At 35.9% G+C, this 16,606-nt stretch overlaps 1 protein-coding gene and 1 pseudogene across 1 annotated transcript in view; both read left to right on the forward strand.

The window, feature by feature from the left end:
- LOC114096938 (phospholipid-transporting ATPase ABCA3-like) overlaps positions 1–16,606 on the forward strand; it is a 169,261-nt gene that overhangs the window by 17,813 nt on the left and 134,842 nt on the right. The window contains exon 3 of the mRNA XM_071605765.1: positions 15,495–15,636. Coding sequence (XP_071461866.1) covers positions 15,495–15,636 — 142 coding nt within the window. The remainder of the gene's footprint in view (positions 1–15,494; positions 15,637–16,606) is intronic.
- LOC114096835 (speckle-type POZ protein-like pseudogene) lies at positions 3,213–3,999 on the forward strand (annotated as a pseudogene).

Here is a 16,606-nt window from a genome sequence, read left to right on the forward strand (position 1 = left end):
CTACTTCTAAACCTTTATTCACATGTCTTTATATTCTAGCTGTTAAGGACACAATGTTATGTATGAGTTACTGTTAACTACATTTGCTGAATACAGTAAAATAAGACCTAAGATTAACAGTGGGTTGTCCCTACGATGATTCCTGTGATGAAATTTAATAGGCCATTTTATTTTCTTCTCTCAGGCCTGCTACTTCTGAGTGATATGGAAAAAGGTAAGAATAGTAGTAGATCCATAGATGGGTCAGGTTCCCATTGTTGTATCTCCTTTAATAAAACAGACCCCTTGCCTGAACCACTTGTGTGCCTACTCACTTGATGCACATCTGTTTCTTTTTTATAATATTTAAAAAGTGGAAATGTGTTCCTCAGCTGTGGTACCATGGAAAATTAATAAAAAACGGCATTTCTGGTAGAAATAGATAAAGCTATCATGAAATTCATATGGAAAAACAAAAGACCCAGAATAGCAAAAGCAATTCTAAGCAGGAAGTGTGAATCGGGAGGTATAGCGATACCAGATTTCAAACTGTACTACAGAGCAATAGTAACAAAAACAGCATGGTACTGGTACCAAAACAGGAAGGTGGATCAATGGTACAGAATAGAGGACACAGAGACCAATGCACAAAATTACAACTTTCTTATATTTGATAAAGGCGCTAAAAGCATGCAATGGAGAAAGGATAGCATCTTCAACAAATGGTGCTGGGAAAACTGGAAATCCATATGCAACAAAATGAAGCTGAACCCCTTTCTCTCGCCATGCACAAAAGTAAATTCAAAATGGATCAAGGACCTAGATATCAAATCAGAGACTCTGCACCTGATAGAAGAAAAAGTTGGCTTCAATCTACACATTGTGGGGTCGGGCTCCAAATTCCTTAATAGGACGCCCATAGCACAAAAGTTAATAACTAGAATCAACAAATGGGACTTACTCAAACTAAAAAGTTTTTTCTCAGCAAGAGAAACAATAAGAGAGGTAAATAGGGAACCTACATCCTGGGAACAAATCTTTACTCCTCACACTTCAGATAGAGCCCTAATATCCAGAATATACAAAGAACTCAAAAAATTAAACAACAAGATAACAAACAACCCTATCAACAAATGGGCGAAGGACCTGAACAGACACTTCTCAGAGGAGGACATACAATCTATCAATAAGTACATGAAAAAATGCTCACCATCTCTAGCAGTCAGAGAAATGCAAATCAAAACCACCCTAAGATACCATCTCACTCCAGTAAGATTGGCAGCCATTATGAAGTCAAGCAACAATAAGTGCTGGCGAGGATGTGGGGAAAAGGGTACACTTGTACATTGCTGGTGGAACTGCAAACTGGTGCGGCCAATATGGAAAGCAGTATGGAGATTCCTAGGAAAGCTGGGAATGGAACCACCATTTGACCCAGCTATCGCCCTTCTCGGTCTATTCCCTGAGGACCTTAAAAGAGCATACTATAGGGATACTGCCACATCAATGATCATGGCAGCACAATTCACAATAACTAGACTTTGGAATCAACCCAGATGCCCTTCAATAGATGAATGGATTAAAAAACTGTGGCATTTATACACAATGGAGTATTACGCAGCACTAAAAAATGACAAAATCATGGATTTTGCAGGGAAATGGATGGCATTAGAGCAGATTATGCTAAGTGAAGCTAGCCAATCCTTAAAAAACAAATGCCAAATGTCTTCCTTGATATAAAGAGAGCAACTAAGATCAGAACAGGGAAGAAGAGCATGAGGAAAAGATTAACATTAAACAGAGACGAGTGGGGGGAGAGAAAGGGAGAGAGAAGGGAAACTATGGAAATGGAAGGAGACCCTCATTGTTACACAAAATTACATATAAGAGTTTGTGAGGGGAAAGGGGGAAAAAAAAAAACAAGGGAGAGAATTAAACAACAGCAGATGGGGTAGAGAGGGAAGATGAGAGGGAAGGGGAGGGGGGATAGTAGGGGATAGGAAAGGTAGCAGAATACAACAGTCACTAATATGGTATTATGTAAAAATGTGGATGTGTAACCGATGTGATTCTGCAACTTGTATTTGGGGTAAAAAATGGGAGTTCATAACCCACTTGAATCAAATGTATGGAAGATGATATGTCATGAGCTGTGTAATGTTTTGAACAACCAATAAAAAAAAAATTTAAAAAAAAAATCAATTAATATATAAAACTATTTAGGTGTATCTCCAGGGAATTATGTTGAATGAAAAAAAAAGGCAATGCCAAAGGATGAATACTTACAATTCAATTTCTATATCATTCTTTAAATGACAAAAATTTTAGAAATGAAGAATATACTCTTGATTGTCAGGAGAATAGGTATCAGAAATAAGAGATGATAGAACTGTTTGGTATCTTGACTATGGTGATGTACAAACAGAGTTACACGAGATAATATTGTACTCAACTTAATACATACAATTTAACACAAGTATGAGTAAAACTGTGGAACTGTGAATAAGATTGGTGAATTGTATCAATATCATTATCTTGGTTGTGATATGCTATAGTTTCATAATATGTTGCATTTTTGGAGGAAATGGTCAAGGCGTGCCCAGAATCTGTTTATAATTTCATCTAACAATATATAATTATCTTAATAAAAATTTGATTTTTAAAAAATTCACTTTAGGCCATCGGGGGCAGGCTGGGCTAGGGCTAGAATCATATCTCGGAAGCTGGAGCGGATGGGAGCGTGGGGTTTGTTTATCCTGGAGAAGTTTAGGAACAGTAGATAGGAAAGGAAGGCGGACCTGGACCCAAGAGAAGGGATGAGGCTCTGCAGAGGTGGCACCATGGGGATTCGCCGCCATAAAGCTCCTGCCCACATTCACAACATTGCTCCCTGGCCGCCTTGGCCACCATGGGGCCTACTCACTGCTGCCCTGCGCGTGTCTGGGTAAAGTACTCAGTTGTGTGGGTTATTGCATAAATCCTAAAAAACAGTGGCACTGTCTTGGGAACCCAGCCCACCTCTGCCTGGAGATATATGTCTATATATAGCAGAAAACTGGTATTACACAGGTTAAAATAGTAAAGTTTCCCTACATTGAACCATTAATAACTTCAGTTTTTGTTGAGAGGAAATGGGTGAAGTGTTAAAAAGTTCAACATTTTCATCTTGCCCAAGTTACAGCAGCCCCAAAAGTGAAAATCAAGCAAAATTCAAATTTCTATTCTGAACACTAAAAGGGAAGAAACAAAAGCAATGGAAAGCCAAAGAGCATATTGGTTTGTGCAAGGGAAGGACTGGGGATTTAAAAAAATCTTTAGAAAGGGTTTTTTGCTTAATGGAGCTAATGGTCTTTTACCAGATGACAAGCTTACATTATTTTGTGAACAATTCCAGCACTGTTTGCAGAAGAGGAGGAAGCATTGCACTGCCCCACCTAAAGAAACTGCCTCCTCCCCATCCCCTACAAAAGGTGCTGTAGACGAGTGAGTGTGATCCAAGATTGAGTAAACATATCGGGGCATACAAATACAAATATTTTGGAGGTGCCTGAATGTTGACTAGCAGAAGATTTAGGTAATCTCTGGGAGAAAACAAGATTTACAGATTGCAGGGGTTTTTTTATAAGAGGACAAGAATTTAAAGTTCATAAATCTGTGCTTTGCAGCTTGATCCCCAATTTTTAATGCAATGTTTGAAAATGAAATGGAAGAAAGCAAAAAAAAATCAAGTGGAAATCATGATTTAGACCCTGAGGTTTTTAAAGAAAGGAGATTCATTTACACAGGGAAAAGCACCAAATCTTGATTAAATGGCAGACAACTTGTTGGGAGCTACAGACAAATATGAACTGGAATGGCTGAAGGTCATGTGTCAAGAAGCTTTGTGTAGTAAAATGTTGAAAATGAAAATGTTGCTGGTACCCTTGTCCTTGCAGATTTGCACAGGGCAGAACAGTTGAAAGCATAAGCCATGGACTTAGGTTCAGTGTACTTCAACAACTTGGATGTAAAGCAGGGTGAACATCCATGATTCAGCCTCACTCTCATTAGTAGCAGAAGCCTTCCAAAAACTAGTGTCTACAGTGTCTGCAGTTTGGCATTCCACTCAAATGGCTAAAGCAGTCTTGAAATCTTCTATGAACAATAGGAAAAAAAGGAATTGACTTTTACTCCTCCAGGTCCAGAAGGATTCTAATACACAAACCATAAGCAAGAGTTGTTTCTGTTTTCTTGTCCACAGAACAGAAGCTGAAAAGGCATATTGCTTTCATTTCAGGTAGATAATTTATGGTTTATACTTCAGTTTTAAATTAGACTGATTACTTCACTTCAAGGCCTTAACTTATCTTCAATGACTTCACTTGTTCATTTAATAGCTTTAAATTTTTTATTGTGCCTTGTCATTTTGATCAAGGCTATGCAGGATTGTACTAGTTCCATAATGCAGTAATATTGATAACTGAAGATGTGAAGTTTCAAAAGGATTTTCCATTGCTTTTGGAGAAAGAAATGAATTTTATAGGGTTTGTCCTATGTTATCTCAAAGTTTAAAACTAGTTTCTCCTTAAAAGCACTTCTGTTGGAGATTTCTAGTAGTGTCTCCTGTTTAAGTTCTATAAATATGGTAGAACCTGCTTACCTTTAAAGTAAGTTATGGCAATACACTGCTTCAATTCTAATTTATTTTTCATTTCAGGAGGCAAATATGCAATGAGTTGGCCAAGACTTTTAGTAAAATTTGTCTGTCTCTTAGCTGTCCAAGAAACTGTGGGTTTATCCGAATTTACAATGGAGAATTGATTGAGGTTAAGATTTCAATAAGCAGAGAATATGTTTTGTGCTGAAGTAATTTTTCTTAATTTATAATGACCTACCTTTATGAAGAATTCTCTACATGTTAAAAGTAAGGATGACCAAATGTAAATTTAATGAGGGGCCAATTAAGGAAGATATACATGCACTTTCAATGTGTAACTTTCGTATGCTGAATAGTATATATACATATTTTTGCTTTGGTGGATTAATAAGGCATAATTGAATTGTGTTTTAAGATATTCACTAAAGGGTTAGGATTCTGGCTCAGCGGTAGAGCACTCGCCTAGCATGGGCAGGACCCGGGTTCTATCCTCAGCACCACATAAAAATAAAGGCATTGTGTTGTGTCCATCTACACCTAAAAAAAAGATTTCCACTAAAGATATTGATATTTCATTGATTTCAGCTCTGATTTTAATTATTTCCTGTCTTCTACTGCTTTTGGTGTTGATTTGTTCTTTTTCTAGGGCTTTGAGTTGTAATGTTAAGTCATTTATTTGTTGACTGTTTCTTCTTTTAAGGAAATGAACTCCATGCAATGAATTTTCCTCTTAATACTGCCTTCATAGTGTCCATAGATTTCAACATGTTGTATTTGTGTTCTCATTCACCTCTAAGAATTTTTTAATCTCCTCCTTGACATCTTTTACAACCCATTATTCATTCAGTAGCATATTAATTATTCTCCGCATGTTGGAATAGCTTTTATTTTTTATTTTATCATTGATTTCTAATTTTATTCCATTATGATCTGATAGAATGCAAGGTAGTATCTCTACTATTTTATATTTGCTAAGAGTTGCTTTATGGCACAATATATGGTCTATTTTAGAGAAGGATCCATGTGCTGCTGAGAAGAAAGTGTATTTGTTCATTGAAGGATGAAATATTCTACATATGTCACTTAAGTCTAAGTTATTGATTGTATTATTGAGTTCTATAGTTTCTTTGTTCATCTTTTGTTTGAACGATCTACCCAGTGGTGAAAGAGGTGTGTTAAAGTCACCCAGAATTATGTGTTGTGGTCTATTTGAACTTGAGAAGAGTTTGTTTGATGAACACAGATGCTCCATTGATTGGGACATATAAATTTATTATTGTTATGTCTTGTGGATGAATGGTTCCCTTAAGCACTGTGAAATGTCCTTCTTTATCCCTTTTGATTAACTTTGGCTTGAAGTCTACTTTATTTGATATGAGGATGGAAAATCCCTGCTTGTTTCCACAGTCCATGTGAGTGGTATGGTTTTTCCCAACCTTTCACCTTCAGTCTGTGGATGTATTTTCCTATGAGATGAGTCTCTTGGAGGCAGCATATTGTTGGGTCTTTTTTTAAATCCAATCTGTAAGTCTATGTCTTTTGATTGGTGAGTTTAGGCTATTAACCTTCAAGGTTATTATTGACACATGATTTGTATTCCCAGAAATTTTTGTTATTTAACTTGACTTGACTTTTCCTTTGATTAGTTTTCCTTTACTGCATATTTTTATTGTTGTTTTTCAAATTCCTCTTCATGGAATACTTTGCTGAGGATGTTCTATAGAGCATGCTTTCGACTTGTAAATTCTTTTAACTTTTGTTTATCATGGAAGGTTTTTATCTCATCATCAAATCTAAAGCTTAATTTTGCTGAATATAAGATTCTTGGTTGGCATCCATTTTCTTTCAGAGCTTGATATATGTTGTTCCAGGATCTTCTAGCTTTTAGGGTCTGGGTTGAAAAATCTACACATAATCTAGTTGGTTTCCCCCTATATGTAATCTGATTCCTTTCTCTCATGGATTTTAATATTCTCTCCTTATTCTGTATGTTAGGCATTTTTCATTATAATGTGCCTCTATGTGGATATATTGTGATTTTGTATATTTGGTGTCCTGTAAGCCTCTTGAATTTGGTTTTCCCATTCATTCTGCATGTTTGGACAATTTTCTGATATTATTTCTTTGAATAAATTGCTCATTCCTTTGGTTTGGAACTCTGTGCCTTTCTCCCAATAACTCTTAAATTTGGTCTTTTTATGCTATCCCATATGTCTTTAATGTTCTGCTCATGGTTTCTTACCATTTTCAGTGTGTGGTCTACATTCTTTTCAAGATTATATATTTTGTCTTCAATGTCTGAAGTCCTGTCTTCCAAGTGGTCTAATCTGTTGGTGATGTTTTCAATTGAACTTTTACTCCAATAAAATAGAAAATATCTAAGTCATTGACAAATTTCTAGAGTCATATGATTTGCCCAAATTGAATCAGAATGATATTCACTGTTTAAACAGATCAATTTCAAATGATGAAATAGAAGATGCCATCAGAAGCCTACCAACCAGAAAACCTAGGACCAGATGGATACACAGCACAGTTCTATAAGACCTTTAAAGAAGAACTAATACCAATACTCTTCAAATTATTTCATAAAATAGAAAAAGAGGGAGCACTTACAAACTCATTCTATGAGGCCACTGTCACCGTATTCCAAACTAGGCAAAGACACATCAAAGAAAGAAAACTTCAGACTAATATCTCTAATGAATATAGACGCAAGAATTCTTAGTAAAATTCTGGCAAACCTAATACAAAAACATATCAAAAGGATAGTGTACCATGATCAAGTGGGTTTCATCCTAGGGATACAAGGTTGGTTCAACATACAGAAATCAATAATTGTAATTCATCACATCAATAGACTTAAAGAGAACCATATGATAATTTCAATAGATGCAGAAAAAGCATTCAACAAAATACAGCAACCCTTCATATTCAAAACACTAGAAAAACTAAAGATAACGGGAACATACCTCAACATTGTAAACACTGTCTACGCTAAGCCCCAGGCCAACATCATTATAAATGGAGAAAAAATGAAAACATTCCCTCTAAAAACTGGAACAAGACAGGGATGCCCTCTTTCACCACTTCTATTTATCATAGTTCTTGAAACACTGGCCAGAGCAATTAGACAAAAGAAATTAAAGGAATATGCACAGGAAAAGAAGAATTAGCAATGTTGCTGACAATATGATTCTATACCTAGAAAACTCAAAAAATTCCACCAGGAAACTTCTAATACTAGTAAATGAATTTAGCAAAGTAGCAGGATAAAAAATCAACACCCATAAATCAAAGGCTTATCTGTATATCAGTGACAAATCCTCTGAAAGGCAAACAAGGAAAACTACCCTATTTATAGTAGCCTCAAAAAAAAAGGAAACTTGGGAATCAACATAATGAAAGAGGTGAAACACCTCTACAATGAAAACTACACAACGCTAAAGAAAAAAATTAAAGAAAACCTTAGACAATGGAAAGATCTCCCTTGTTCTTGGATAGGCAGAATTAATATTATCAAAATGACCATAATACCAAAAGCATTATACAGATTCAATGTGATTCCAATCAAAATCCCAATGACATTCCTCATAGAAATAGAAAAAGCAGGAGCTGGGGTTGTGGCTCAGTGGTAGTGCATTTGCCTAGCATGTGTGAGACACTTGGTTCAATTCTCAGCACCACATACAAATAAATAAAATAAAGGTCCATCACCAACTAAAAAATATTTCTTTTTAGTTTTTATTTATTTTTAGTCATACATGACAGTAGAATGCATTTTGATATATAATACATACATGGAATGTACATATATCAATCATATTGTCTATTCTGCTGCCCTTCCTATCCTCCCTACTCCTCCCCTCCTCTCCTATCCTTTCTCTCTATCCAATCTAATGTGACACACTTTTTTTTCTTTTTCTCATTACTACAACATATATGTATTCTGTATAACAATGAGATTCTCCTTTCATCTTCTGTGCAATTCCCCTTCTCCCTCTTTTCCCCTCCCACCTCTCTTCCCTATTTAGTGGTAGTCTACTTCTCATGCTTTTCCTCCCTATCCCATTTTGAGTCACCCCCCTTATATCAGAGAAGACATTCGTCATTTGTTTTTTAGGGATTAGCTAACTTCACTTAGCATAATCTGCTCTAATGCCATCCATTTGCCTGCAAATGCCATGATTTTATTATTTTTTAGTGCTGAGTAATATTCCATCGTGTATAAATGCCACATTTTTAAAATCCGTTCATCTATTGAAGGGCATCTAGGTTGGTTCCACATTCTAGCTATTGTGAATTGTGCTGCTATAAACATTGATGTGTCTGTGTCCCTGTAGTATGCTCTTCTTAGGTCTTTTGGGTATAGTCCGAGAAGGGGAATAGCTGGGTCAAATGGTGGTTCCATTCCCAGCTTTCCAAGGAATCTCCGTACTGCTTTCCAAATTGGCTGCACCAATTTGCAGTCCCACCAGCAATGTATGAGTGTACCTTTTCCCCCCGCATCCTTGCCAGCACTTATTGTTGTTTGACTTCATAATGGCTGCCATTCTTATTGGAGTGAGATGGTATCTTAGAGTAGTTTTAATTTTAATTTCTCTGATTGCTAGAGATGGTGAGCATTTTTTCATGTATTTGTTGATTGATTGTATATCCTCTTCTGAGAAGTGTCTGTTCAGGTCCTTGGCCCATTTGTTGATTGGGTTATTTGCTTTTTTGTTGTTTAACTTTTTGAGTTCTTTGTATACTCTAGAGATTAGAGCTCTATCTGATGTTTGAGGGGTAAAAATTTGTTCCCAGGATGTAGGCTCCCTATTCACCTCACATATTATTTCTCTTGCTGAGAAAAAAACTTTTTAGTTTGAATTTGTCCCATTTGTTTATTCTTGGTTTTAACTCTTGTGCTATAGGTGTCTTATTAAGAAATTTGGGGCCTGCCCCCACGTGATGAAGATTAGGACCAACTTTATCTTCTATTAGACGCAGAGTCTCTGGTCTGATTCCTAGCTCCTTGATCCATTTTGAGTTGACTTTTGTGCATGGTGAGAGAAAGGGATTCAATTTCATTTTGTTGCATATGGATTTCCAGTTCTCCCAGCACCATTTGTTGAAGATGCTATCCTTTCTCCATTGCATGGTTTTAGCACCTTTGTCTAATATAAGGTAGTTGTAATTTTGTGGATTTGTCTCTGTGTCCTCTATTTTGTACCAATGGTCTACCAGCCTGTTTTGGTGCCAGTACCATGCTGTTTTTGTTACTATTGCTCTATAGTATAGTTTAAAATCTGGAATCGCGATACCACCAATTTCACTCTTCCTGCTTAGAATTACTTTAGCTATTCTGGTCTTCCTGCTTAGAATTACTTTAGCTATTCTGGTCTAATAGATTGCTCATTCCTTTGGTTTGGACCTCTATACCCTCTTGTATCCCAATAACTCTTAAGTTTGGTTTCTTTATGTTATCCCATAATTCTTGGATATTCTGCTCATGATTTCTTAACATTCTCGCTGAGCTGTCTATGTTCTTTTCAAGTTGAAAAACTTTGTCTTCGTTGTCTGAAGTTCTATCTTCTAAGTGTTCTACTTTGCTGGTAATACTCTCATTTGAGTTTGTAATTTGGTTTATTGTTTCCTGCATTTCCAGGATTTCTGGGTTTTTTTTGTTTTTTTTTTTTTTATTCTCTATCTCCCTGTAGAGTTGATCTTTTGCTTCTTGGATTTGTTTATGTAATTCATTGTCAAAGTGATCTTTCATTGTCTGAATTTGCTGTATAATGTCTTCCTTGAGACTCCAGATCATCTGAAGCATGTATATCCTGAACTCTTTTATCTGACATTCCATCAGCTGCAGATATTACATCATCTAATGTTGAATTGACCTGTATTGTTTGTGGTCCTTTCTTTCCTTGTCTTTTCATACTGCTCATGTTTCTTTCTAGCTTTGTGAAACTGTTGTGTTAATGGTTTTCCCCTTATATATTTATATTGTTCTTTTATAGCTCCTAAATCCCTCTTTTGCAGAGAAAGACAATGTTAACAGTTCCCAATATCAACAGTACATCACCTAAGCACAAGTTTTCATTATTAATACATTTATAGTTAGATTCTAAGTCTACAGATATTGGTTTTAATTATTATTTAAGAATATAGTCATTAGTTTCATAAAAGTCATACCATATCTGGTGGCATAAAGAAAACTTAATTTCAGACGAAGGATGTTATACTTAGAGGGAAAGGGGTGAGGGTATGAGGTTAAACTAACTTAGCAACATTGGGGAACTCTAACCAGTAGACTGGTAATTTATGGAAGAATGTATAGACTCAACCTTTTATCTGTATTTAGATAGTTATCCTATGTATAGATAGCAAAAGTTAGGAGGTTGAAAGTGGGATAGAGGGAATACGAATGAAGAAAAGAAAAAAATAACAAGGAAGAAAAGAGAAATAAGAGAGAAGGAAAAAGAAGATAGAAATAAAGAAAAAAATGGGGGGAAGATGGGGTATATGCAATTCCTCTATATTATATTATTTTGGTGATTTGGTTGTTCATACACAGTCCTTGGTTTCACATATGTGGAGGTTGTGAAAGAGAGAGAAGAAAAGAGAGAAAGAGAAAAAGTCAAGTCTTTCAGAACACTGTTTTCCTTGCTTCCAGTAGGTGGCGTTGTCTATTCCTAGCTTGAGCCTCTGTGTTCAGGGTGGTGGGTATAGCCAGTATGAAAGGACATGAGCTTCCACCTGTATCTTCCCTACTCTAGTCTCTGAGGTGGAAACCAGGTGCCTGTACAGTTGTTTTGCGTTGATAGCTACAACCCCCAAAAGCTTGTGGGAAATATTTTGAGTTATCGCAGCTAAGGGTGGAGGAGTTGGAAACCAGGTACCTGGATCAGCTGCAGAACCATGCTGGTAGCCACACCCCCTTTGATGGGTTTTAAGTGTTGATGGGCTTCCTCCAGACTAGCACGCGGGGCGGGGCTGGGCTGGGCTTCCTCCTCCAGTCTGGCTTGGCGCCGGGCTTCCTCCTCCACGCTGGGCTGGGCTGGCTCCAGGCTTCCTCCTCCAGGCTGGGCTGGGCTGCCTAAAAAATATTTAAAAAAAAAAAAAGAAATAGAAAAAGCAGTCATGAAATTAATTTGTTAAAAAAAAGACACCCAGAATAGCTAAGCAGTCCTTAGGAAGAAGAGTAAAAGCAGGTAGCATTCCTATACCAGACCTTAAACTATACTATAGAGCAATAGTAACAAAAATGGCATGGATGGGGCTGGGATTGTGGCTCAGTGGTAGAGTGCTTGCCTAGCATGAGTGAGGCACTGCACCACATATAAATATGAAGGTCTAACAAAAATTTTTTTTTAAAAAAATGGCATGGTATTGCCACCAAAATAGACTGGTAGTCCAATGGTACAGAATAGGGGACATAGAGACTAACCCACATAATTACAGTTGTCTTATGTTAGACAAAAGTGCCAAAAACAAATGGTGCTAGGAAAACTGGAAATCCACATGCAACAAAATGAAATTAAACAGTTCTCTCTCACCCTGCCCAAAACTAAACCTAAAGTGGATCAAGGACCAAGGAATTAAACCAGAGACCCTACGTCTGATAAAAGAAAAAGTAGGCCCAAATCTCCATCATGTCAGATTAGGCCCCAACTTCCTTAAAAAAATATTTTAAAAAAAGAATACAAACAACAAGTGTTGGCAAGGATGTAGGGGGAAAGGCACACTCATACACTGCTGGTGGGACTGCAAAATGCTGTAACCAATATGGAAAGCAGTATGGAGATTCCTTGGAAAACTTAGAATGGAACCACCTTTTGACCCAGCTGTCCCTCTCCTCAGTCTATACTCAAATGACTTAAAAACAGCATACTACAGGGACACAATCACATCAATGTTTATAGCAGTATAATTCACAATAGCTAAACTTTGGATCCAACTTAGATGCCATTCAATAGATGAACGGATAAAGAAACTGTGGTATATACACAATGGAATATTACTCAGCAATAAAAGAGAATAAAATCATTGCATTTGCAGGTAAATGGATGGAGTTGGAGAATATTATGCTAAGTGAAGTTAGCCAATCCCAAATGTTTTCTCTGATATAAGGAGGCTGATTTATAGTGGTGTTGGGAGAAGAAACATGGGAAAATAAGACGAACTATAGATAGAGCAAAAGAGTGGAGGGAAAGGGCATGGGGGTAGAAAAGATGGTGTAATGAGATGGATAACATTACCCTAAAAACATGTATGAAGACAAAATGGTGTGCATATACTTTGTATAGAACCAGGGATATGAAACAGTTCTCTATATGTGCAATATGAATTGTAATGCATTCTGCTGTCATATATAACAAATTAGAATAAAAACATTTAAAAAAGTATACTTCAGGAAATGAACTTAGAAGACACAATATTTGGATAAATTATTTGTGAAGCATAAATCTGATAATGTGCTGATATCCAAGATATTTTAAAAAGTCCTATAGCTCAATAAGAAGAAGACATTCAAATTTTGATATGAGGATAGTTCTGCAGGGGACATGCATGAATGGCCAATAAAGACATGAAAAATATGCAGTGTAGAGCCTTTGGAACTCTCGTACTATGAAATTTTGCTCAGTAACAAAAAGGAATCAATGACTGAAAAAAGTAATTACATAACTGAATCTCAAAAACATCACGTTGAATGAAAGAAACCTTTACAAAAGAGAATAATACTGTGTATTTCCACATGAACTTCCATAATAGGCAAAATAAATATATGATGAGGGGTATTAGAGGGATTCATTGGGCCAAGGGCATAAGTGAACTTTCAGAAATGAAGGCACTGTACATCTTGCTAGTGTTTTGTGTTACAATAAGTGTATGTATTGTCATTTGTCAAAACTCAGTGTACAGTTATGACTTGTGCATTTCATAATAGGTGAATTCACTTCGAATAGCCATAAACATATTATATAATGTGTGTGTGTATATATAATATGTGTGTGTATACACACACACACACACACACACACACATTTTTCATGTTTCTTTGTTTCCGAACCCATCCTTCTGTACTCTGCCCTTTGATACATTCATTGCATTTCTGCTTTCCCAGAAATGTGTTACATTTCCTAATCCTGGACTCTGGAGACAGTTTGCAAGACTTGGAGAGAAAGAACGTTCTTATTGGCTTTCTGTCTGCTTTTAATTCTTCTGAAAGTCTTCTAAGCATCACTTCTTTGTTTTGTCAGTAGCAGTTTTTCCCAAAGTGGAAGCCAAATACATTTTGTAGATTGTCCAAAACTTTTCAAAATCAGCTTCATTGCATCCTACTTACCACTAGGCAACTTGAGCTTATTAAGGAATCTAAGTCCCAGTCTCAAAGGATCCCTCCTTCAACCTAAGAGAGACAGCCCTCTACCTGACTCTGTCACCTCTTCAGAGGTCTATGTATTAGCCCCTCAGGGTCTCTCCTCTATATTTATAACTTTTAATAATTTCAACATATTGGTTTTGTTCCCTTAGTTATAGGTCTGGCAGGTACTTTTCTGCTATTGTTACCTGTATAATATCTCAAAATTCTCATACTTTCACTGTGTATGGTTCATTTCCTGGCTATGCCTTGAAGAGATCATACCACCCTATTGTGTAATGATACCATAGTTTCAGCAGTCTCCTTTGCAGTTGATTCCAATATATTTACACCATATATAACATTATAAGACATTTAGGCAGATGTTTTCTTAATATTATTTGAGGTCTGCATCCAAGTCTGTTCCTGTAAATGAGATTTCTGAATCAATTAGTAAATGAGCTATAGTTAAAATGGTTTTTGCCTCCAAAATTCATGTTGAAATCTAATTGCCATTGTAATAGTATTAAGGGGGTACCTTTAAGAGGTAGTTAGGAAAAGAGGACTCTGCCCTTATTGGTGGAATTAATAGTGTTATGGAAGGGAGAGTTTGGCCCCTTTTGGCTTGTGTTTTACTTTGCCTTTAACCTTTTACCTTGTAGAGAAAAAGCATTCCTTCACTCCAGAGGATAAGACATCACCTTTGAATCAGAATCATTAAACATGCTTGTCCTTAAAAATTGAAATTCTCAGCCTCTATAACTATAAGAAAGTAAATTTCATTATCATTTAATCTAAAATTCTAGTATGGCAACATTAAATGGACTAAAACAATCCATGTGTATTTTTGTTAGGCATTGCCTGATTCTCTATTGGAGTTGTGTGATTTTCATTCCACGTAAAATTTTTTTAAATGCTCGTTTGTTGGGCTGGGGTTGTAGCTCATTGGTAAAGTGCTTGCCTAGCACCTGTGAGGCCCTTGGTTTGATCCTCAGCACCACATAAAGATAAATAAATAAAATTTTTGTGTCTATCTACAACTAAAAAAATTTTTGAAAAGAAAAATGCTTATCTACAGCTTTGCAAGCAGATAGATTGGTGATATGATAGGTAAGAAGGATATCAGATATCTCTGTAGTTTTAATTTACATTTATTTCACTACATGACATTAAGAATTTTTAATGTCCATATCATATACAACCACAAGGATCCTAATTGGAATAAGATGTACTTCATGTTTGTATAAATATGTCAAAATATGCTCTGCTGTCATATATAACTAAAAAGAACAACAAAAAAAGAATCTTTTAATGTACCAATGGGCCATGTGTATATCTTGTTTTGTTCATTATCTGTGTTTTGAGAATTAAAATGTAGATATTATTGGTTTTTTCCAGGAATTCACAGCCACTTTGACCTCAGATGAGGCTCATCCCTCAAATTGCATGGTTTTTTATTTGGCCTGAACTTTTCTAATTTTTTTCAGATTTGTTTGGTTTTAAACATAGCTTATTTTCTTTTGCTACTTCTAGGTAAAATATCATCTGCGTTTTACAAGAGTACAGAGGACTATCTGGTGGCCAGACAAGGCAGGCTGGAAAACAGCTTATCTTTTTCCTGATCATCCTTCTCAAGGCCCCAGGAACCCGAATCTTAATGATGGAGGAAGTCCTGGTAAGCAGATCCTTCAGCTCTCTTATTTTTATTATCACAGTTGTATACTAGTGTGTCATATCTGTTAAATATTTATATTTAATAGATGAGAAAATGTTTATTGTAAATTTGAAGTGGTTTTTTAAAATTTTTATTTTATTTTTTCAATCTATACATTTGGTGAACTTACTAGATATACCCATGCTTTGTCTATTTTCAATTCTCTTATCAATATACCTTTTAGAATTTTTATTTTTGATTAACATGTATTCATTGTACACATTTGTGGTTTGCAGTGTGGTGTTTGAACACACGCTTACAGATACACTGATGCCTTCCTTTATCTACCTTCTCCCGCTTTCTAACCTCTTCATAATCACTATTTTACATTCAAGTTGACTCTTTTTTGATTTCTACATCTGAGAGAATTTGTAATACTTGTCTTTCTGTGTCTTTTTTCACTTAACATGTCCTTCAGTTCCGTCTGTTTTTCTGCAGATAACTGTATTTCATTCTTCTTTGTGACTGGATAAATATTGTGCATATATGCCATATTTTCTTTATCCATTCATTCGTTGACAAGTACCTAGGTGGATTTCATATCTTAGCTATTGTTAATAGTGCCACAATAAACATGGGCATATGGGTATGTCTTTGGTGTGCTAATTTCATTTCCTTTGAATATATATCCAGAAGTGGTATCACTGGATTTTACGGTAGATCTATTTTTAGCTTTTTGAGTAGCCTCCATATTGTTCTCCACATTGGTTAAACTAATTTACATTCTCACCAATAGTATATGAGAATTCCCTTTTCTCTACATCCTCACCAGCAATTTTTTTAATAATAATACCCATTCTAACTGGGTGAGATAGTATTTGTCCCATTCAGTTAGTTGTCACTTTGTTATTTTGATTATTCCCTATGCTGTAAAGAAACTTTTCAGTTTGATGCAATCCAAATTGTCATTTTTGGTTTTTTGCTTTGGTTT

This window comes from Marmota flaviventris, chromosome 19, assembly GCF_047511675.1.
Source record: "Marmota flaviventris isolate mMarFla1 chromosome 19, mMarFla1.hap1, whole genome shotgun sequence".
In the NCBI taxonomy this organism is placed as follows: Eukaryota; Metazoa; Chordata; class Mammalia; order Rodentia; family Sciuridae; genus Marmota; species Marmota flaviventris.